Source organism: Protopterus annectens, chromosome 1.part0, assembly GCF_019279795.1.
Source record: "Protopterus annectens isolate FY-2018-M chromosome 1.part0, PAN1.0, whole genome shotgun sequence".
Taxonomy (NCBI): Eukaryota; Metazoa; Chordata; order Ceratodontiformes; family Protopteridae; genus Protopterus; species Protopterus annectens.
In genome coordinates, this window is record NC_056725.1 from 679,761,263 (window position 1) to 679,785,591 (window position 24,329).

Here is a 24,329-nt window from a genome sequence, read left to right on the forward strand (position 1 = left end):
AACATATAAGATTTTAGTAAGTTCTGAACATACTAAGAAAAAGAGAGGAGTAACTATCCTATGGAACAGCATAATGCCTTTTCCTAAAATAATAGATACATATAAGGATAATAAAGGAATGTTTTGTGCAGCCACCATAGAAATAAACAGTAGAATTTTCACATTGATTAACATATATTGGATCCCAGGGATAGAGATAAACACAGTGAAACAACATCTAGATCAAATTGTATTATTCTCTAAAGGGAACATTATTTTGGCAGGAGATTTCAGTTGTAGTCTAGATTACAAAGACTCTAGTACTAATGGGAAGAGAAGAATATCTACATCATCTAAATTATTAAAAGACTTTTCAGATACTTATTTTTTGAAAGATATAAATTGTTTTGCAGATACCACTTCTTTGTTTTACACCTTTTTTTCTCATAGACATACCTCATACTCGAGGATAGATAGAGTTTTTATTTCTAATAATTTAACAGATTCCTTAAACAAATCAGCAGTGATTTCATGTCCTTTGTCAGATCATAATTCCATAATTTTTGAAGTGGTAGTCAATCCAAATTTTAATATTCATATAAAAAGGATCCCAGCTTATATCACAAAATTAAAAGATTTTAATGATTTAATTTCTACAGAAGTACAGAATTTTTAGAACTTAACAATACTAATGATATATCAGAAATTTACATATGGGATGCCCTAAAAGCTTATCTATATGGTAGGATATTGAATTGGTACAACAAAAAAAAGAAAACTTGGGATAAAGAGCTGCAAGATATACAATGTAAATTAGACACTTTAAAACTTAGTAATATGGGTGATAAAGATATATCAGATAAAATAAAATAAATATGTTAAATAATAAATATCTAGAAATATTAAAACATAAAACTATGATCAATATAGAAAAATTCAAGTTTATAAATTTCTCTTCTAACCCTAAATCCTTAAAAATTCTTGCTAATAAAACGAAAAGATTAAATAGATTTAATCATATTCATGAAATATTCTCCCCTAAAAAAGGAAAAATGGTATCGGAAATTCATAATATATTAACTGAATTTAGAGAATTTTTTAATAAACATCAACCAAACAACTACTGATATTAACTCTAAAGAGGAAATAAAAACATTTATTAATAAATACACTAAAACAAGACATTCAGAGGAACAAGGGATTTCTATTGATAAACAAATATCTTTCAAAGAACGTCAAACTCACATTACCAAATTAAAGCAAAATAAAGCACCAGGTAATGACGGCATAATTCCTGAAATTTACAAATTACTACCTATAAATGTTCTAAAATTGCTTTATAAAGTATTTAATCTTGTACAGGACAAAAACATAATTCCACTTTCTTGGAAATACACATTTATTTCTCCTATTTTAAAATCTAACAAAGATCCCTCAAAGTGTACCTCCTATAGACCCATCTCCCTATTAAACACTGATTACAAATTATTTATGTCTATTTATGCAGAAAGGCTTAAAACACTTTTACCCAAATTAGTTGATAGTGATCAAACGGGGTTTATAATAAAGAGAACTTCATATGATAACATTAAAAGAATATTAACTTTGATTCAGTGAAAAATTTTAAAACAAATTTAACCCTAGTTAGTTTAGATATAAATTGTGCTTTCGACTCAGTTACATGGGAATATTTGTTCACTCTATTAAAGGAATTAAATTTCTCCAATAATTTTATCAATCTTATCACTCTGTTATATGAAGATAGCCAAGCTTATGTTAAAATTGGTACTAGTATATCACAAAATATACCAATAGTAAAAGGTACTAAGCAAGGGTGTCCTTTATCCCCTCTTTTATTTTCATTAGTTATGGAACCATGGGCAAATTTAATAAGACATGATATAGATATTGAAGGATACAAGTTAAACCCCACTATATCATCTACAATACAAATGTTTGCAGATGACGTATTGATTACTCTTGGGAGTAGAAGGGAATCTATACAAAAACTTTTTAAAAACATGGAATATTTTCAAAAAAATTCCGGCCTTACTTTTAATAATAATAAAACACAAACTCTATTAACAGGTTCAAAAATACAATATACCCGATGAATATAATGAATATATAGCTCAGTCTCAACAAATAGCATATTTGGGTATAATTATTACTAGCAATATTAAAGATACCATTCAAATAAATTATAATAAAAGTCTATTACAGATAGAAAATTTAATAAATAAATGGAACAAATTACCCTTTTCTATGGATGATAAACTTTTAATAATAAAGATGATCCTTCTTCCCAAAATCTTATATATAATTCAATCTTTATCTATACCTCCTTCTTACCAAATAATTAAAAAATTTAATTCAACGATTCAGAAATTTTTGTGGTTACCAAATAAGCCAAGGATTGCATTAATATACCATATGTATAATTGGAATAATGGGGGGTATAGCCTTACCAAATTTAGAAATGTATTCAATTTCATCAGTATTCAATGCAATCTCTCATCTCATTGATGTGAAATATACTGCTAAGTGGAAAGAGTTTATAGAGGTATTGTCACAAAATACCAAAGATATAAACAGTTCCTATAAGCTAAATATAATTAATAATCCATTTATTTGGAGGTTAAAATATTATATTTCTGAATTTTCTTCTCTGAGTTTTAATATAGTTTTTCTTTTAAAATCATTTAAAAATGTTATATTTAAATATAATCTATATAAGGATTGGCTTTTTTTTACTCTTCCCTATAGCCTACACACACAGGTCTATTTTCTCCTCAGATTATACAAAAATGTCTATATTTCAGCAAAAGCATTTAACATTTTGGCATCAAATGATAAATAATGAGATAAAATCCAATAGTTTACTCTTGGAAGAGTATAAACTTGATTCTTGTTTATTTTTAGAGCTTCAAGAAGCTAGACAATATGTATTAAATAAATTGGATTCTATGTCTCCTATAATTAGGAAAAAAATTCCCAAACTAATACAATATATGATTTTATCAGTTTTGCATAATTCTCCTGCTAATAACAAGTTATCAAACATTTATAGGGCAATTAAATGTGATTTAGATACACATTCAGATAATTATTGGAAATATTTTTCTTTAATTAACAATAATCCCCCTTCTGAGAAAGACAAATTGAATATTTTACAATCAGCAAGTATGACTACTTCTTCTTTAAAATGGAAATTATTCACATTGAGATTTTTAAATAGATCATTTATCACTCCTCATAATATAAGTATATTTTCTAAAAAGAATATAACATGTTGGAGATGTAATATTGAATTGAATGCTGACTGGTCTCATATGTTTTATAATTGCATATATTTAAGAAAATTTTGGGATGATATCAATAATTTGTTGCAAACAATTTTACTGATAATTTCTTTATATCTAAATCACTTGTTTTATTTAATACTCCTGTTCCTGATTGTGTAAAAGAGAATAAGTACCCTTTGGTTTGGTCTATACTATCTATAGCTAGGAAAACAATCACTAAGAATTGGAAATCTAGTACAGCACCTACATTTTTGGAATTTAAAATATACTCCTTGAAACGTGTAATTTGGAAATGTTAACTATTAAATCTAGATCATCTAGGAATACTACATTATATAATTCATGGAATATCATCTATGAACTTCTAGAAAAATAGTTTATTAATTTATGTAAACAGATGATTTTTATTAATCCTACAGCTACATTAAGAATTTTTTTTGCATGATGAACGTCTTTGTACATAGTTTAGTTACATTGGTTTATATATTAGAAGATTTGTTTTTTATTTTCTTGTTTTTTAACTTTAAAGAAAAAATGTTATAATTTCATGGAAATATTTGTTCATTTTAATAATTATTTAATAAAATTCTTTGAAAAAAAAAAAAGTAGGAACAACACAGCAGAAAAACTTTTAGATGACTGGTACCTGCCTGAAGTAGTGATGCAGCAATCAGCATAGCAGCTTTACTGTTATCCATTGCTGCACTCTCTGCAGGAAGTAGAGGTGCATGTGATAGGAGCTGTGTTGTTACTAACACATTATCTCAATGTGTTACTCTAGCTTATAAAAAATTGGCTAACTTCTTAACCTTTTTTTAACAGTTATGTAATTATCAGGCAGAGTTGCACATGTAAGTGCAAGACCAGTGTTCAGTAAAGTTCAGCTTCTGCTGTCTACTGTGGAAAGGAATTTATTTACAAAGGAGGTTATTTAATGTGTTTATTTTTACATGTTAGACACTGGGGCTCTTGTGACAAAATGTGTATAGTGATCTGGTTGACTGTTTGTGCTTGTTAATTCATTGTTTTCATTACCTAGAACCAAACTTCCTTTATACTGTATAAACCTTAATGCAATCATTTCTTTTTGTCTCCCTCTCTTGTAGGTTCTTTTTAATGTACTTAATTAACAAGGATGAAACAGAACACACAGGCCAAGTAAGTTCATACTGTCGCACCTTTTAGTTTGCACACTGAAGCTTTGTATTTCTAAATAACAGATGTGGTTTAATTGGAGACACTTCTGTGCAAATCACTGCTGTCAGTGTTCTGGCCCTGGTAGAGAGACAACCTTTTTCTTCTGCTGGTAGTAATTGGACTAGGCTGTACTGTGAACGGCAGCTCAGAAATGGAACTGTGTGTGTGTGTGTATACGCGAGCAAAGATATAAAGATGTTTGTGTCTAGCATCTTTGCATGGTGATGCATATTAACGTGAGGATTGAGGTAACAAGCTTTTGAGTTTGAAATACAGAGTGATTCAGAATTAAGGTGAACAGTTCTTTTCCGGTGATATCTTAAGGTCTATAAATGGCTTGAACTGCTTCTTCATTAATCTTAATTAATTAATAGCTTGACCCATGGTATTTCATGCTTGGGGAAACAATTAGCTCCACCTCTGGCCGTGGCTTGTGATGTGACTGTGGTACTGGCTTATCTCCAAGCTGGGCTGTTATGACTGAAGCAGTCTGGAAGCTTTCCACTCAACAGATGTATTCTGTCATGAGGAAGTGGTTCTTCATTGGGGTGGAGGTGCATCCTCCTCCATTTCACCTTGCAGGTAGCCTTGACATATCTCAGGAACCATTATGATTTGAGTTACAGTTATTCAATGGTCATGGCCCATATGTCAGTTACTTCTGCCTGTCTTGACTTTGCAGAGGGCAAGATCAAGGCCCAGCACTGACTGGTTGAGTCATTCTGTAATACTGTTCTGCATTTCTGCCCCCCCCCCGAAATTATCTTAAATGGCACGAGTATAATAAGATGCAATGCATCAGCTTTATCTCCTTTGTCACTGTTATGTTTACAGAGTGGGTGGTAAGTGACAAATGGCTGAAGGCTAAAGGCATTTTGCTCTTCATCACATCCATACAACACTAACAAGTGATTCTATAAACTGAGTTGTGGGTGACAGAGTTTGTATACCATCTCATTTTAACTTACATAAACAAGACAGTAGACAGGGGACTGATAGTAGACACAGGGCATATAGTTTACTGCCTAAAACAAACTAGGAACAATCTGATAACACCAGCTCTAGTAACCATACTGCACAGTCTTAGCAAAGTGTAGACAGTAGAATTGCTCTTAAACAATATTGCATGACCTGTAAATGATCCCTGAAACAACCAGCATGATCAGGTGAATTCTGTTCACCTTATAGGTGTTCATATTGTGTGACATTACCATCACTAACATAAGCATTATTAGGTCTATGGATGAACCATTCAAACAAAATTGTTGCCCAAAAACAAGTTTATTCTGGTAGTTTAGTATAATAATGGCTGTTCTATGCTGTTTCTGTAGTACAACAGATTTCAGAACTCCATGCATAGAAATGCCAGAAATGAGACCAGAGCCCTTAAATTAGTGCAAACTAGTTGTGTGTTTAAGTTGCACAGTGTAAATGGCAGCTAAATATTTTGTCCATACTGTTGTGCTTTTCCCTGTTGTGTTATGCCTGCTAGTGTTTATTTTTATTTTCACACATAACTGACATGTAGGAAAAATCATGACTGTTCAGAAACTAGATCTGAACAGCAACATAGCAGTGTTCTGAAGAATTTGGACTTCCTCAAGTGATCCAGGAAGTTTCACTGAATCTATGGTGAGATATGAGATGCATATTTATGCACTTAGTGTACAAGTAATCCTGACACCCCACATAAACTCATTATGTAAGTACAGCAAAGCAGTTAGCTCACCAGCTCTCACCCCTGTATAATGTAGAGGAAATGAGTGTATGTCATACACTCGAGCTGACAAATCACTTGACCAACAAAGCATACACTTTGATGAATAATCTGTTCTTACAAAGTTTCTTCCTTGTTTTCATTCAGAGATAAGTATAATTTGCCAGTAAAATATGCAGTTATTAACAAGTTTATGCCAAGACACTAGTGTTGTTTTTGGTGTTTCTTACAAATCTGTCAGTGACCTGTACATCTGTGATGAAAAAGCAATAAAAATTCACTCATAGAAACACTTTGGCTCCATAAATGCATTTGAATGTGAACCATTACTAAACAGTGTATTGATCCAAAAGCTCTGCATCATACAACTGCAACATACAAAGAATAGATGATACACGTACACTTACATAACATTTCACAGTCAGTTCATGACCAATAGTAGAAAGCATCATTTTAGGTTAAGATACTTAGCTGACAGTTACACATTTCTGCATTACTGTTAAGGTTGGACTGAGAAAGTATTAAGTATGAAGTCTGTAAACCTTGCTGGTTTACCCGAGTTTACACAAATCCAAGCATGCTGCTCAGTTATCATCACTAAGAGATTTAAACCAGAGAATCTAACCTGGTGTAAAATACTTATTTTTCATTACTGTTTCATCAACAGGTTAAAACCTGAGGTATGATCTGGTTAATAGTTTGGTGTTTATGATCATGAATTTCCAGATTAGCTATAGCTAAAAATATTCTTTTTCCCAAACTTGAATATGTTCTTCCTTTTCACAGCTTGCGTTCAACTAATACAATACAAGTAGAATATGAGTGGCAGCAAATAAGATCTGTAAATTCATACTTTTAGCTGACTTTCTTACACACCAATGCCACTTCAAGCTGCTTGAAAACACAAGAGGGGCTATCTGTGACCAATAGGGCAGTACTGCTCCTAAGTACCCTTATTTTCAAGACCATAAAAAATATCCAGGAAAGCAGCTGTTATCTAAAAAGCCGCAGAGCATTGGTAGCCTGATCCACCCTTTATTAAAAGCTACTGTTGGAGAACAGTCTTTTCTCGAATGGGGCCATTCACCTGGACTCACTTGTCAACTGAAGTTAAAAATCAAAAAACACTGCACAGTTTAAGAATGCACTTAAAAGTCTGCTATCAGACAGAATCGTAGTGCTACTGTTAGCATGACAATGGTTAATCTTTGTTACCATGGTATGTACATATAACATTCTAGGCTGCAGTCAAGAAATTCAACAGCATGACATGAAAGGACTTAAGTAAGTGCATAATTTCTCTTTTGTAATTATGTTCTTACGAAGAAATGCTTCTGTTAGGCCCTCTGTGGATGCTGTAATTGTATGGTACACTACGTTCTCCTTATGGATTGTAAAGCTTGATAAACTATGTATTGATTTTATACTGTGAAATATTGTATTTGCTGCTCAGTGAGCTCAGGTCATAGCTGAAAAGGAACAACAGACCAGTCCGCCTACCTGGTTATCAAATGGTACATAAGTAAATAAATAAATATGTAAATAATTCATACCACAACAAAACTGCAGTGAGGTCAGTTATTTGGTATATTGTCATACAACTCCAAACATCTAACAGGTGTACATTGTGAAGTAGGAAGAGTTTTTACCTCATATTCTGTGACCTCCAGCAATCTTGTAACATAGCAGCCATATGGACATGGTTCGTGGAATGGGAAATAAAGGAAGAAATGCATACTGTAAGGACACAGCTAAACTAGAGAAGGCTGCAGATATGAGAAATAAAGAAGGAAATGGGGAGTGTCAGAGTACAGGTAAACCAGAGAAGGCTGCAGATATGGAGATTATAAGAGGAATGGAGTAAGCATGAGGGCTGATGCAACAAATAAGCATCAGGTTTTAGGATTAACAGACAATGAAGGAAGGAAAGCTTATGGGTAAGTTTTGGCAAGATGGTAATTAATGGCTGTCAAGTATATAAAAATCATTAGGAATTCAAATGCAGAAGGGTAATTGTTAGAAAGGAAGAAGTTGTGAGGACAATAGTAACTCAGTAAGGAGTGCCTGGCTTATGTAATGTTAAATAAATGATAGAAGAGACTGTGACAACCCTCCACTGGACCAGTAATCAAGGAACTTCAATCCTCACCATTGGCACCTGTGGGGGGATATTCAGTGGGAGGATAACAGGTACACACAGTGTATTTCCAGATGCAGCTCACTGCATCCAGTGCAATTTCCTTTAAGAGCACACAGTGACCCCAGTCATTCCAGGGCTGGATTTACCCTCTTCTTCCAGATCCCTAATAAGACTCCCCACTGGCACAGCTATAGGGTTGAGATCTCAGTTGAGTGACCAAGCCAAGATCTCCAATACTCTCTTTGTCCAACCAGTGCTTCATGTCCCTGCTCAAGTAGCTGATACACACACCCTTTGAGGTTTGATTTACACACACACACACACACACACAAACCTGGGAAAGGCTGGCAGAGTTTACTAGCTATGCCTCCCTTCTGCCCAGACTATAATGTAGTTACCACTGCCACCAGTCACTCCTTATCAGATAATTTAGGGCCCTTAACAAAGGATGTCCAAACCTACTGTATAATATTAATACTAATACAAATGGTAGTTTGACCAAGAGCAAGGCTGTTAGGAGTGGCCCACACAGTGTCACCAAATAAATATGCAAGTACTCTCAGAACTTAAATATCTCTACACAAATCAGCCACAATGAAAGGTCTGAATATATTTAATAATAAAAGAACAAGACAATACTAAATATATATATTCACAGTGACATCAGAGTTCAAAACCAGAGGAAATATTTTAAATAACATTGCAGTGCAAGCTCACACAAATAAAGAAAAACAAAATCTAAACTAAGCTTCACTATATTCCTGATTGTATCCAAGAGAATTATTATGTTCCCTAGAAACTTACTTACTATAGAGAAAGGCAGATGTGATGAATGGTTCTTGTTGTTGTTGCCAGGTCTAAGACAGAATGCAGAATGCTCTGTCTCACTAAGACACTTCTCAAAATAATATCTAAAATATTACTGCTGGAATAGCTTGCAGGATGACATCATTTCTGGTCGTCTGACTTCTACTTCTCATGCAAACCCCAATTGCTGGCAGATGGCAGTATTTAGCACCTGCCTGTAAAAATATCCAGACAAGAGCTTTTGCTCAGATCTTTGGCAGGTGCTGGATGTCATAAAACAATTGCATTTCTTCATGCTTCCTAAGTAGCAATTCATGGACCCGAAGACAATACAGAAAGCTTCTTAGTACAGACTTTTTGTGTCTCTAGCTGCATTGAAACATCTTTATGGCCTAGCCTATAGAGTGATTTAATTTCAGATTTTTTTTTGTTTGCTGGACTGAAGTTAACCCTCCAGTTTCCTCTTTCAAAACACATACATTTAAACAGTTACAATAGTGTATGCACATTTCTTTTCTCTTCCAGTAGGACACACTGTGGATACATTTTAAGCACAAGCACTTTACATATACCTTTTCAACACAAACATCTGTACAGAGCAGTTTGATATACACTACATACAGTTGTAATACATTTGTAACACAAGCATCTTATATAAATTAGTTTGATGTTCATTACAAAATTCCAGCTAGCTGTGCTGGCAGTACCTCCTTTTGACATAGAGACATGCTAAAACATCTATGATATTAAACTCAGGAAAATGTGAACTGTGATGGGTCTGGAAAAATGATTGGGTAATGCAGAGGAAAGGAAGTATTGATTACATTTATTGAGATCTGGGAAAGAAGGAAATGCTAGTTTAAGGGGGGTGGCAGTGACAGAAGTACTTGTATTCATTGGGCAATGTGCTGGAGTCTGCCTGAGAAAAGTTATGGGAAGTCGAGCATTTTATCCCATTGGCAGAGCTTTAAATGAAGGTATTGCACATGTGGTATAGGACCCTGTGAGAATAAAAGTAGAAAAAAGGAATAAGCATGACGGTGTTAGAGACATGGTGAGCATGCAACAGATTGTTTAAGAAAGGCACCAACTGATTTAGGCCATTATTGGTGTAGACAATATAGTGTGACCACTTGTAGAAATTGATTGATGTGGATATTTGGGATGAAGGATAGAAAAGACATCGAAAAGAAATTGTTGGGCAGAATATATAAAGTGATTAATAGCAGGAGTGGCTAAATGGAAGAAAAGCATGCAACTGTAAGAAGTATTAGCAGATGGCATCACCAGTAGTAAAGTAATTAGATGCATAACATTGTGCTTAGGGAAATGGAATCTAAATGAAATGAAAGAATTTAGGCCAAGATTAGGGGAATGTGGTCGGTGGGATTGAAGTGAAGGAGAGGAAGAGTAAGTGGGTTTAAGGGTAGGTTAAAAAAAAAATCAAGAGGAGTGCTAACAGAGAAAAGTATGGAATCCCTGAGCTGGTTGGGGATACAGCCTGCTTCTGACAGCACAGGTAGCCCTGTCATAGGTGAGGTGTGTTGGGATGATACAACTGCTTATACTTTTGGCTTGACAGATTGGTAATGTAATGTTGGCTGCTTCCAAGAAAAAATATCTAGCTGTGATATGTGTGGAAAATAACTTGTTTGGTTTGTGAAACTGACATTTTTAACACTGGTGATTTTCATTATGTCAAGGGATATTTCAGTCATGGATGTAATGTTGCAACAAAGTGTCAAGAAACCATGTTATATCTATGAAATATTAATCAAAATGATTCAGTGAAAAAAATAACAGCAATATGGATACTGCAGTACACTGGTGTCACAGCAATTAAAAGTTCAGTCTTTATAATACAGAAATCTACAGTCATTGACTTTGTAACAAAAAGAGAAACAAAAACAATAAAGTTGCTTGTGTTATTCCTTCTAAAGTACTGTCAGACTTTTACATTTCACTGCTTACTACCCCAGGATAAGACTTTCAGACCTTTGAGGAGTAAATGTCTGTGACATTAATAGAACGTGTTGGCAGGATAGATTTGTGTCCCAGCAACTCCCCCATCTGTGAAATAGACTCCCTCTCCATGTCAAGCAGAGTACCTCACTAGCTGTCTTTAAGAGGAACCTGAACGACTGGATGGGAAACAGAAAATATACCCCTGGGATCCCAGCTGTGTCCCTGCTGGACAGGAAAAACAGGTACTGACTTTGTGGGAACATGGGTGAAATTCTTGGCTCGGCTTATAAGGGCCTCCGGGCCAATAGTTTATTTTATTTATTTATTTTACATTTGTTGACCGGGCTGGTCTAACTGGATATATGTCCATTTTCAGTAGAGGCCCAGGGAGATAAGCTCCAAGACATACTGAAAGCATAAAAATTGCAAACAAATATAAGAAAAAAAGAAATTACAGTAATATATACACTGACAAATCAGGTTAATAAGAAATCATTTGAAGAGGAGACATCAATACAATGTAAAATGGAGTTTCAAAATAACATGTAGGTACATTCCTTAATGCAAAAAGGAGTCATACAGGCTAGTTCAATGTGCAGGTAAAGTACATCACTTAATGGCAAAGAAAAAAGGAGGTATACAGGCTGATGCCATATCCAGTACAGTACACAATGTAAGAGGCAGCTTAATGATCAGTAGTAGTAATAATGAGTTAAAATTTTTTTTTTTTTACAAATAAGTGAGAGAGGGAAGGAAATAATGAGATACAGAGCATAGAAGTCATATGTTGTTAAAAAGGGTGACAGAAAATTAATAAAAAGAAAAGGGAAGGCAGAGCATGTATGCAAGTAGCTTGGGGAATTGCTTGATGAAGGTTGTTGATGAATATGGAGAAAAGGAGCGGTCCTAATATGGACCCCTGAGGGACACCGAGGTTAACTGGTAGGTGGGTAGATAGTGTTGTATCAAAGTACAGCCTGTTGTCGTTTATTTAAGTAGGATTGGAACCATTTGATAGAGAGTGCATGTAAGGGCAGGGATTTGAGGATATCTATCAGAATTTGATGATTTACCATATCGAATGCTTTGGACAGATCGATAAATAGTGCTGCGGAGAGCAAATTGCAGTTACAGTTTTTGTTAATACAATCTGTAAAGGAAAGGAGGGCAGTGGTAGTGCTATGGGAAGGTCTGAAACCATGTTGACAGCTAGAGAGCAAGTTATTGTGGATTAGGTGGTCTAGCAATTGCCTATGTATGCATTTCTCCATGATCTTTGAAGGAGAAAGAAAAGCTATGGGACGATAATTGGAGAATTCGGTGGAGTTGGCACCTTTATGAAGGGGGATAATATGGGAGACTTTCCAGATTCTAGGGATGTGGCCTTCATTAATAGTTCTATTGATAAGAATGGAGATGGGGTAAGCAATCAATTTGGCAGATTTCTGTAGGTATTCAGCAGGTATTTGGTCTGCTGAAGGAGAGCATGGTTTCAATTTTTGGATTAGGGCAAGAATATGGGTTGTTGGGACTGGTTGGAGAAGAAATGGCGGGGTGAAGTTTTGTTGTAGGTAGGTAAAGTAAAATTATTAGTTGATAACTGACTGGCTATTGTTTGGTTAGCGTCAGTAAAAAAGAAATTGAAGGCATTGGCAGTATACATGGGATTTTTATGGTCAGTATTTTGTGGGTTTGGAGACCTGGATGTAGTAATTGGTTGACACTCGCCCAGAACTTTTGTGGGTTATTATGGTTAGCCTTCTGAAATTGAAGGTAGTAGTTTCTTTTATCTGATAGTATAGCTTTCTTGGTGTTGTTTCTTAGCTCTCTGAAATTTTGTTGGTTAACAGGATTTTTGGTCATTCTCCATTTAGCCCAGTATTTATTTCTGAGATGCATTTTCTGTTTGGTTGGGGCATGGTTATCAAGAATGGCTAAGAAGTTTGAATTAAAGTATTGTACCGCTTCTTCTAGTGAGAGGTAATTTAAGGGAGACCAGTCGCATGCTCTAAGTTCCTTTTGGAAGAGATCAGGGTTGAAATTCTTTTTGGATCTGATATTCCTGATAGTGGTAGGAATGGGAGACTAGGATTTATGCCTGATGATATAGGTGAGTGGTCACTTATATCATCAGGAAGTGTTCCAGATTCATATATTTGGGGATGGTTGTTTATCAGAATCCAGTCTAATGTGATTTCTTTCTTGTGTTTGTTTATCCTGGTGAGGGAGGTGATGGTTTCGGAGAAACCATAAAGGTTAATGTAGGTGGTAGGGTGGCTGCTGCTACAGCAATTCCAATCAATGTTTATATCACCAATGATTATAATTTCTTGGGGCAGGTGTTGAGATAACCAGCATAGGTTATTTTCCATGGTGGTAGTGTTATTACCGGGGGGTAGATAGATACAAATAATATAGATGGCTTTGGCATTAAGTTCAAGTTTGGATATGAGAATTTCTGCATTGGTATTAGGTGGTGGTTTAGTGTTATAAGTGGTTAATTGTAATCCTGATTTAAATAGAATAGCAACCCCCACCCTTTTTGGCTACACAGTCGAGTCTTAGAATATTATACCCTAGTGGGATGACTTCATTGTCTTTAGTTGCAGGTTTTAGCCAGGTTTCTTTTAAACATAGAATGTTGAAGGAGTAGACCTCTAAGAGGGCATGGAGTTGAGCTATTTTATTGTTAATGCTTTGAATATTAAGATTAGCTACAAGGAGTGAATTAGATTGTCTAGTGATGAAAAAATAGTGGATTGGTTGAGGTTGGGGAGAGAGATTGGGGTTGTTTTTGGGCCTGGGTTTGGGTGAATGTCTCCATCTTTTAATAAGTGGAGTTGTTTGAGATAGTATGGACTAGGGAATTTGCTATTAGTAAGTAAGGATTTCCTGGGATTGAAGTTGTTATATCTAATGTGGTGTATTCTGTGATATTTTGCTAGTAGGCAACTGGGAGTAGTTATGTTGGCATGGTTAAAGAGGATGGGTAGATACAGGGAGCTGGTTTGTTTATTGGGGTGGTGAAAGTATGGAAGTAATGGAGTTTCATAGGAGGAGAGTATGAAGGCAAATGTAAGAGGAGGAAGTAGTATAAGCATGAGTAGTAGTTGGAAATGAGCAGTAGAGTGTAGTTTATCCATTAAATGGGTGAGTGAGTAATTGTGTTACTCGTAGGTATGTTAATATATTAGGCGTGGAAGAGGGCTGTGGGAGGAGATTAAGGGGAGAGGTTTGAGAAGGAAGGAGTGGAAGTAGATGAGCAAATAAAAAGCTTTACCTAGAGTACTGGGGGGAGGAAGGGGTGTGGCTTGTAAGTATAAGTGTAGGACTCCGGGGGTGGGTGGGAATTGGGGGTAGGGAGGGGAGCGGAGTGAGCCCACAGGGCGAACGGAGTGCGTAGAAACAGGTACAGAAGCAGCTGTGGAAGAAACAATCAGTAGTACAGGCTACAGAAGCTAAGTTTGCCAAGTCAGAAATAGGTAAGAACAGTGATGAGAGAACCTAGAAATGGTAGTAAAAGATAGTATAGTATAGGGTGTAGTTGGAGGAGCTAAAAGAACAGGTCTGGGACTACAGAAAATAAGGTAAGTAATATAGACACAGGAAGATGAGTGAGATGAGATTGGGAGAGGGGTGCCCCCTAGTGGACAGGTCTGTAATTGCAGGTAGCTATATGAGGGAGGTAGCTGTATAAAGACAGGAGAAGAGTGAGAGCTAGGATGGGGAGTTACGCATAGACGGTAGAGGGGGAAGTGAGTGTTAGGTACTAAAGAGAGGGGGGGGTAGAGGCTGCTGTCTGTCCTGGCTCAGAATGTGCTTTGGCACCTATAGCAATGGTACAATGGTAGAGAAATAACTGGCAGTAGTTAGACAGCAAACATACTTTTCTTTAATCCTTGAGTGGGATGCAGGGAGTTTAAGGCAGAGAGTTGAGCCTGCTGGTATTTGGAGAGGGTCCTTAGGGTCCTATAGGCTAGTGTTGGAAGCACAAGAAGAGCAGGGAAACTTAAGGAGCAAGACTGACAAAGTAGGGGAGAGAAAAAATAATAGTTAGCACAAGGTAGGCTAGTGTGGTCAAGTTACACAAGATATTCACTGAGACAATGTATAAAGATAGTAAAAATACATTACATTTGCTTGGTGGTAACAATAGAAAAAAAATTATTTTAAACAAGAGAAATGTCTTTCTACTCAGAAGCAGTAAAACTAAAGTTAGCAATAAACATTCCTTATGTGATTAGCAGTTCTCAGAGCAGCTATGCAGCTAGCCTGGCGTTTTAAAACAGCCGACATAAAAGACTGATAACCAGGTGTTCAATTATCAGCAATGTAGCTCCTAATACTCTGCAGAATTAAGGTGCCAGAAAGGTTATTTGTGGTAATTGCCAATTACCAGGAAAGAGCTAATGGCCATTAACCAATAACTGCTTATAAGCAATGGAGCTCCTACAACGTCATTGTGCTTTAAGAGCACTATATGGATTAAAATGTGGAGAACTGTACACAAGTAATAAACTCAGCAGTTCCGGTAAGCCTGTAAAGTAGTTAGAGCTCCTAATAGATTTGTATCGTCCTATGAACCTAAATGGGTATTGCATGTATAATGCCTTGTTTACCGAAACTGATCTTATGAGATGCATTACTGAAACCACAAAATAAAGTAAGCAACTATATATATAGGAAGGAAATTGTGAGGAAGAGCTGTGATTTTTTATATTTCCTAAATTCTTATTTTTAGCACTGATATACTTCTCCTGAGGTATTGTCAACAGCTGTGAAAATACAAAACAGAAAAAGCAACTGGTAGTGTTAAACAAAGCTTACAAAGCTTGATACAGAGCCCTTTCTTGTTTTCCCCACAAAATAAATTGTGGCTTCCTTATCTGTGAAATAACTGGTAATTAAATTTGGTATTAAAAAGTCTAATTGCTAACTTGCTGTTTACTCTCTAAGTTCTATATTCAGAATTAAGAAAATCAGATGTTCCCCTTAATCGTACAAGTGCTTTTGGAGGCAAGGCCTATATACATACAGGGCATATCATTGCTTGCATTGTGCAAAGAACTGCTTCCATTTTAATCTGAAACAAGTAAATGACAGTCTATAATTTCAACATTTTTTCAGCTTTCCTCAGTGATGCATTTTGTGTAAGTTCTAGACTTATAGATTGACTGAAATAGCCAGAAGTGCAGTTGCATTACTGTTTAACTACTTTGAACCTTTCTCTGTTGCAGGAGTCATATGTCTGGAAAATGTATCAGGAACGTTGCTGGGATTTCTTCCCGGTTGGAGACTGTTTCCGAAAACAGTATGAGGACCAGCTCAGCTAAAAAAAAAAAACTCCTTAAGAAATTTCCTAATCTGATTGATGGCACAATATAGATTATGCTGTATTTCGGACTACTGGCGAACTGGACAGTGTCTGCACTTACAAATTTGCTTTGAAACAACTGTATCTGGACAATGTTTGCTGCAGAATCAGCAAAAATCTGACTTGGATTTTTTTTGTAGTCAGTCTTTCTGTGCTAGGCTATAAATGAAATTTTGTAAAAAATGTATAGCAGTAAATATATATAAGAGATGCCTGGAGAGTCAAAGCTGGAGATGCTGTGTTTTACACTTTCTGGGGCATTTACAATGTAGTCACACCGACAGATGGTACAGAAGAGAGAAAATATCAAGAAGGAGATAAAACAGGCTTCCTCCTGCCTGCACCTGTACTGCCTGTTGTTCTTTCCAAGTTTAGGCCCTGGATGCCAGTTTATCATTAGCTGGATATATTTTTCTAGTTAAAGTATCAGAGAGTATAACTGAAACTTTGTAAGATAAAACATTATCATGGATAACACAGAAATGAACACTTGCTAGAGTGGTAAGCATATTTGCACAGATGGAAACTCCCTCGGTTTTTACTGTAAATTGTAAAATATTTATGAACCTGGGATGTAGCAATGATTCATTCAGCATCAGAGTGACTAGTGCCTATGCAAGCAACTGTAATCTTTTTACCAAATGAATGTAATATGAAGTTGGATATTTGAACATAGCACTACTAAACACAGATGTCAGGCATACACCCTCTTCCATTGTATATTGGCCTGGCAACCATTTTAGAGAAACCTCGCATCTTAAAGTTGTTCATATAATTGTGTCTATGAAGAAAACCTGATCCATGTGCCTTATCTTTGAAATTGAGATTATACAGTTCAATGGTGTTAAGCTTTTCTTGCTGCTGTTCTAAAATTCAGGAATTACCTTTAGTCAACTGAGAAACTTACTGGGTAAAAAGGAATATATTTGAAGAAACTCATATAACAATAATATGTTTTATAATTGTCTGTATCACTATATTATATACCATGAATTAAAAAGGGCAAATTAATCTAGAGAATTTAACACTTCTGTCTCCCAAATTTATTTCAAACAATCCCACAATGTTTAACGACCTATACAAATTATAATTTACAAAGATTGTTTCATATGGTTTCCAGTAAGCAAAATAAAGGTCATGTTATTTCATTTTTCTGGGCTACCATTGTGCTTAAATATCACTGATGATTAGTACAAAACTTTCATATGAACACATTTTAGCTGCCTAAATGGAAACATAGCCATACATCTGTTTTTCTCATCTTTATTATTCTTGCTTTTGTGTTGCATACTGAGAACTGCTTTTTTAAATGCTCTTTTCATTTTGGTCACAGTGACATGGTATTCTTATTTGGGTGGAAGGGTGCAAATATAACAATTAAATTTAGTGACAAAATAAAATGGTTTTAGAGTAGAGATCACTGAGGCTTTGTTTTCTCCATTTTATTGTTTTTCTTGTTAAATTTCTTAAAGTGGGAGACCAAGGTGCGTAATGTGGAATATTTATTCCATTCACTAACTGCTACTCGATGCTGGCATATACAGTGCTGAAGGGTGGTCCTCTGCTTTACATAGTGGGTGACTCACATTTCAGGTGTTAGCATGCCTTCTTAATTAGGGTCTTTGAAGGCAGGGAGCTGTAGTACAGGATCGAGTTTTACTATTTACTGTTCTCCACAGCCCAGCAGTGTTTTAGTTTTTAACAGCACTCCACTACTTACAGTTTATCAATGCAAATGAGAATGTTTCTGCTCTATTACAATCCTCCTTCCGGGATATCCTATGCATGGCATTCTACTTTAATATACTGCAGTGTACTTCAGAAAAAAATATTACAAGGACTTTATGTGAGGAAGCAGGTCTCATCTGTGGCACATGGTTAATCCACAGACAGCTTCTTGGAGGTTTGTGAAATAAAAATGTTTGAGAGGCAAACAGAAAGTACACTTACGTAAGTAAACTTGCCACAACACTAGATGTTTGAATGATCGCTCTGGCAGTTGCTTTAGATTTATTGGTTATATCCTGTTAAGGATCTAACACCCAGCCATATTCAAAAACTTCAGGGCACTTTCCACATGCCCAAACCTTTAGTCAGCTTGAGCTGAACTGGCTAAAAGACAGGTTTAGATTCCAAGCCCTTCACAGCTTTCATGCCAACAGAAAGAATGAGGCTAAAGCCTTGGGAAAGATAGTGCTAGAAAAATGATAATAATAAATGTCCACACTGACAGAGAAAAGTGGTCATTTGAAGATCTACTCTTCTGGTTAGTTTATTTGCACAACTATACTCTGTTCTTTATATGGATTACCGCTGCAGTAGCCTGAGCTATGTGGGTAAGTTACCATAGCTTAGAAAGACTGGGAGGAGGAATAAAGATGATCCAAGAGTGCCTAGAGAATGGTCCTAGCAAAGCCTGTCCTAGACCTAGAGAAGGAATGTAGTTTATAGTGCTTCATCCGTGCACAGAGGACCAAGATGCTACATCTAGAAAACTTCAAAAATCCATTTTTTTCCAAAAAAACACAGAAGAAGCAAAGGCCTTTGCAGAGTAAGCTTTGATCTTGGAGTAGTTTTGTTATGGTGGGTATAACAAGAGGTAATAGCATGAGAGAATCATTTGGAAATACTCTAAACTGACATGTATCATTCTTTTTTTAACCATTACAAGACACAGCAACATATCAGAGACCCTGGAAAGTTTTGTTCTGTGAAGATGGTACCTGAGTTGTCTGTGGAGATCCAAGGTGTGAAATACCCTATCTCTCTCATATTAGGTTCTGGAAGGAAGAGAGGGAGATGGAAAGTTTGGCAAAAGGTAAACCTAGATACAACTGCAGCTATAAATAAAAGATTAATTCTCAAGGAAATGGTATCTCTGAGGAACATAAGACAAAGCTGACCTGCCAGAATAGCTTGCAACTCATATCAGGGGTGCCAGAAGCTGTTGAAGGCTTGGGGGCAGAGGGTTGCACTTAGTGATCTAAAAAAGGGCAATTTTTTAAAACTATTTACTACCACAACAGAGATTCACTTGGAGGACATTTTAAGCTTGTCCAATTTCCCTGTTGGTGCGTGAATTAACATTTCCTGATTGGTCTTACCTATCCCATGGCTGATAATTGCATATTAGCCCTAGTCAGAATAACTGTGATCATCTGCCAAGCACAAGGAACACACAAGTACAACAAGGTGCACAGACTGTACCAAATTCATACCAAACAGAAAAATTGTCCAGCACCTAGGAGGTTGAAGAGAATATAGAATTCTTTATTGTGGCAACTCCAAAATGATAGCAAACCATTTTCGGCAATAGTAAAGCCTTTTCAGTGCTAAAACACACAATGAAAACTTAGTTTGTTTAAATGCACAAGCACATAATCAAAGTCATGATGTTAAGTTGTCTATCTCACCTTCGTTCTTTCTAGTTGGGATCGGAGCCGATCCTTGGCTCCGACTCGGCCATCTTCAATAGCTTGAGAGTTGTTTACTGGCTTGAGGCTACCCCTTATCCCATAATGCCTAGCGATAGCTACCCAGATCCCGTTTGCCGCTTCAGCTGCGAGGTGTCGTTTTTCTAGCTCAGGCTTGTATAGAGTTTTTTGTATAACTTTTTTCACTAGAATTTAACCTTTCTAGTATTTTATTATTAACGATAGTTTTGTTTCTGTGATAGATAGTTGTATAGCTTATAGTATCCCTTTTTTTGTCGAACTCATTTAACTTAGAGAGTTCTTCCCCACCCCTCCCCCCACCTCTTCTTGTCAGGTTAGCCGTTTAAGTTAGAGGCTTTCCTATTATCTTTAAAAAAAAAAAAAAAAACTTTAGCTATAGTCATTCTAGTAGGTGTGTTTTTTTGTAGACTGTATATTGCTTCTTGTTGTTATTGTTATAATTGTTTTTCCTTCTACTGTTAAGGATGTCAAAGGAATCCAAGGTTTCTGCGTTCAAGAAGTGTGACTCATGCTGTCAGAAAATGTCTCTGACAGATGGGCACACTTCTTGCGTCTATTGTTCAGGTGCTGTGCACCTGCAGGACTTTTGTTCTGTTTGCCATGCCCTTAGTCCAAGAGTCCTGCAGGAGCATAAGAATAAGCTTATTCTTAGGGGTCTTTTAAAACCCCAGGATTCACCGGCCAAGAGCTCACAGCCTGTGAAATTCCCTAAATCCACTAAGCCGTTCGCTCCAAGTTTGGAGCCGTCTTCGGTTCGGGATTTACCTTCTACATCAGTTCCAGCTGGCACCGACAAGACAATCTCCCCGTCGGCTCCATCAGAGGCTTCAGAGCCGTTGCGGAGCCACAAGAGGCTGAGGTCCCCTTCACTAGAGTCGGTGCATTCGGCTCCTTGATCTCCTTTACTTCAGAGCGAGTGTAGTCACCGATCCTCTCACTCCTCTCGATTCTCTCAATTCTCTAGGCTGTCGGATCACGATGTGGACAGAGTGGTCAGTAGGTTGCTAAAGATGCAGGCACTTGCTAAATTGTTGTCCAGCCCTCCTCAACAGGTATCGGCTCCGTCCACTTCTCTCAATGTTCCTCCTCCGACTCCAATGAGTTTGGAGCCGGAGTTCATTGGGGTTCGAGTAGTGGAACCGTCGGCTCCGATAACTCTATCTCCTTCGGTTCCGATGTCGGCTCCGATTCCCTCGGTGGTGCCTTCCATCGAGGGATCTGGGCGCCGGGGCTCCCTCATCAGCTCCGAGGGGACGAGTGGCATCGGACCCTTGTCCGACCCCGTTCTCCCTCTCGGAGCTTCGGCGCAGGTGAGCTCGGCTCCTACATCGGCCTTGGAGCCATCTCCCTCAGTACGGAGAAAGATTTCTATTTTTTCGGAACTGGAGCTTTCTTTGCATCATGGCAGGGATGCCTTCGATATCATGTGGAGTGGAGTGTGCTGTCCCCTGAGTCAGCTCCTCTATCAGCCCCACTGGCTCTGTCCGCTGTAGTGCCTGTGCCAACCTCTGCTCCTCCTCCAGACCCTAAGTGTAGGGAACCGATGCTCCAGGACACCCCATTGGGTGTTTCCTCCTCTTTTGAGGCCTCTCCTGATCACTCAGAAGAGCCCCCTCAGAAGAAAAAGTGTAAGAGGAAGCACATTAACTCCCCCGAGTCTGTCACTTCTGATACAGACTTAGATGATTCAGAAGGGTCCCCGAGATCCCCCTCTGAAAATGTTTCCTTCTCGGACATCCTAGAAATGCTTAAGCAGACGGGGAACTGGAATCCCCTATCCCCTTCTGAGGATGAGTCTGTATTTCTGGATGCCTTTGGTTCCCGACCTTCCACCTCCTGGGTATCTCCGCCTTTCGATCCACTTATGACAGTAGTGGCTCAAAAGGCTTGGTCAGCTCCAGATACAGTGGAACCATCTCCAAGGAGACCTAGTAAATTTATTACAGCACTCCAGGATAAGCAGTTCCTTTCAAAAGGTGTCCCTGTTGATGTTATGGTGGTAGCAGCAGCCACCAAAAAAGAGTTAGCGGAGACCTCTTCGTCTGTCTATCCCCCTAACAAGGAGTCTAGGATGATGGACAGATATGGGAAGTGAATGTTTGCTTCAGCGACCTTCTCAATGAGGTCACTGAACTACCTGTGTCATTTTACCCGACTTCAAAGGGATCTCCTTAAAGAGCTCGGAGATACCCTCCAAGATCCAACAGCTGAGGGAGCACAAGCCAAGGTAGCGTCCCAGCTAGCGACGCTTAAGTCTGTTGTTAACTCCTCCATGAGGCTCATTTCCTATGCAGCCGATGGGGCGAGTAGAGCCACTGGTACCGGGGTGGCCCTTAGGAGGCATGCCTGGATGCGGCTGTGTAACTTTGCAGAACCCTTTCGAGCATCCTTCACCAACACTTCCTTTGATGGTTCCTTTCTTTTTGGACCACAGATGAAAGACACTTTGACTAGGTGTGAGCAAGAAGGCAAGACTCTCTCTGCCGTGGGAGTCCATTTTTCCACTTCCTCTAGACCTTACCCCAAGGGTCAGAAGAGTGGGAAGATGTGGTTCCGTAAATCTCAGGGAGCCTTGCCTGACACACGTAATGATTTTTTCCTCCAGAGGCAGAGGGGGAAACAATAATAATAGATGCCGCCCTCGTGGCAGAGGGGGTCCGCAGAACAAGGGCAACAGATAAGCCCTTCCAGCATCCCTGAAGGGTTGCCCAGCTGCTCAACTCTGGAGCCAGTTGGGGGAAGACTTTTGCTGTACCCAAAAGCCTGGCAAAGTTTAGTACAAGACAGATGGGTACGGTCCATTATATCCGGAGGTTACAAAATTCCCTTCCATCAGCCCCTTTTACAGTCAAGGAAGATCCTTCCAGATGTTCTACCCAATCTGAAGGAGTAAGCAGTAATAGAAGTTTCAAAACTGCTAGAAAAAAGAGCCATCCAGGAAGTCCCGGCAGACCAGCATGGATCCGGAACTTACTCAAGGTTCCTTTTAGTACCAAAAAAGATGGGACTGGAGACCGATTCTGGATCTCAGCAGACTAAACAGGTCTGTGCAAAGAACAAAGTTTCGGATGGTCATGCTACAGTCTATTCTACCCTTTCTGGGTCAGGACAATTGGATGTGCTCGATAGATCTTCAGGATGCATACTACCATATAAAGATAAACAGGCACTCCAGGAGATATCTTCACTTCCGACTGGGGGCCAGTCATTATCAGTTCAGAGGTCTGCCCTTTGGTCTCACCACAGCCCCCAGGGTGTTCATCAAATGTATGGCAGTGGTCACAGCTCACCTGAGACATCAAGGATTCCAGGTGTTTCCGTATCTAGATGACTGGCTCCTTACTGCTACCACCAGGCATCAACTCGTACAAGTACGGGACTACACAATCACAATTTGCTCCCAGCTCGGCATCACAATAAATTTCGAAAAATCTGCCTTGTTGCCCTGTCAATCTATCACTTACATAGGAGCAGACTTAGACACAAGGGATATGTTTGCAAGGCTACCACTAGAAAGGGTGTCCACAATTCGTCAGCAGGTACAGGTTCTGATGCAGAGCAAAAGGATCCAAGTCAGGTACATCCTTCAAACTCTGGGTTCCATGGCAGCAACCATTCTCCTAATCCCACTGGCATGCTTTCATATGAGAATTGTTCAGTGGCGTCTGTTTACGCAGTGGTCTTTCCAAGAGCTACCCATGACTTACAAGATCATGATCACGGATGCATGCAAAAGGCATCTTTCTTAGTTACTCAAGGCAGACCTTTCATACAACCCCCTCCGGTAGCCACAGTGATGACGGATGCCTCCCTCATAGTGTGGGGGGGCATTACCTGGGCAGGACAGTCCAAGGCACGTGGCAACCTCACGAGTACCATCTGCACAAAAATGTCCTGGAAATGAGAGCCGTGTTCCTGGCGTTGCAAGCCCTTCAAGACTCTCTTCCTTCTGGGACCATTGCTATTCAAACGGACAACATGTCAGTGGTGTGGTACATCAACAAGCAGGGTGGAACCAGGTCCTACCCACTGTGTCGAGAAGCACTCAGACTTTGGCAGTGGGCAAGTTCCACCCAACTTTTTCTGATTGCAACGCACATCCCCGGGAGATCCAACATCATAGCGGACAGGCTCAGCAGAGCTATTCTCTTGCCTCATGAGTGGTCTCTGAATCAGGAAGTTGCAAATCTTGTTTTCCGCAAATGGGGACAGCCTTGCTGCAATCTCTTTGCCACCCCTTTCAACAGCAAATGCAGCAACTACTTCTCCCTTCTTCCGCTTCCGGGTCACATACCCAGAGATGCTCTAGTCCACGATTGGCCCCAGGGACTTCTGTATGCCTTTCCTCCTTTCCCTCTGATATCCAAACTTATACAAAAAGCAATATCGT

At 38.2% G+C, this 24,329-nt stretch overlaps 1 protein-coding gene across 1 annotated transcript in view; it reads left to right on the forward strand.

Annotated features, from left to right (window-relative positions):
• The window catches only part of LOC122794026 (ryanodine receptor 1-like), a 2,146,276-nt gene extending 2,128,640 nt beyond the window's left edge, over positions 1–17,636 (forward strand). Inside the window, 2 exon segments of the mRNA XM_044062140.1 lie at positions 4,391–4,442; positions 16,348–17,636. Coding sequence (XP_043918075.1) covers positions 4,391–4,442; positions 16,348–16,443 — 148 coding nt within the window. The 3' untranslated portion in view covers positions 16,444–17,636.
• Positions 17,637–24,329: the final 6,693 nt, after the last annotated feature.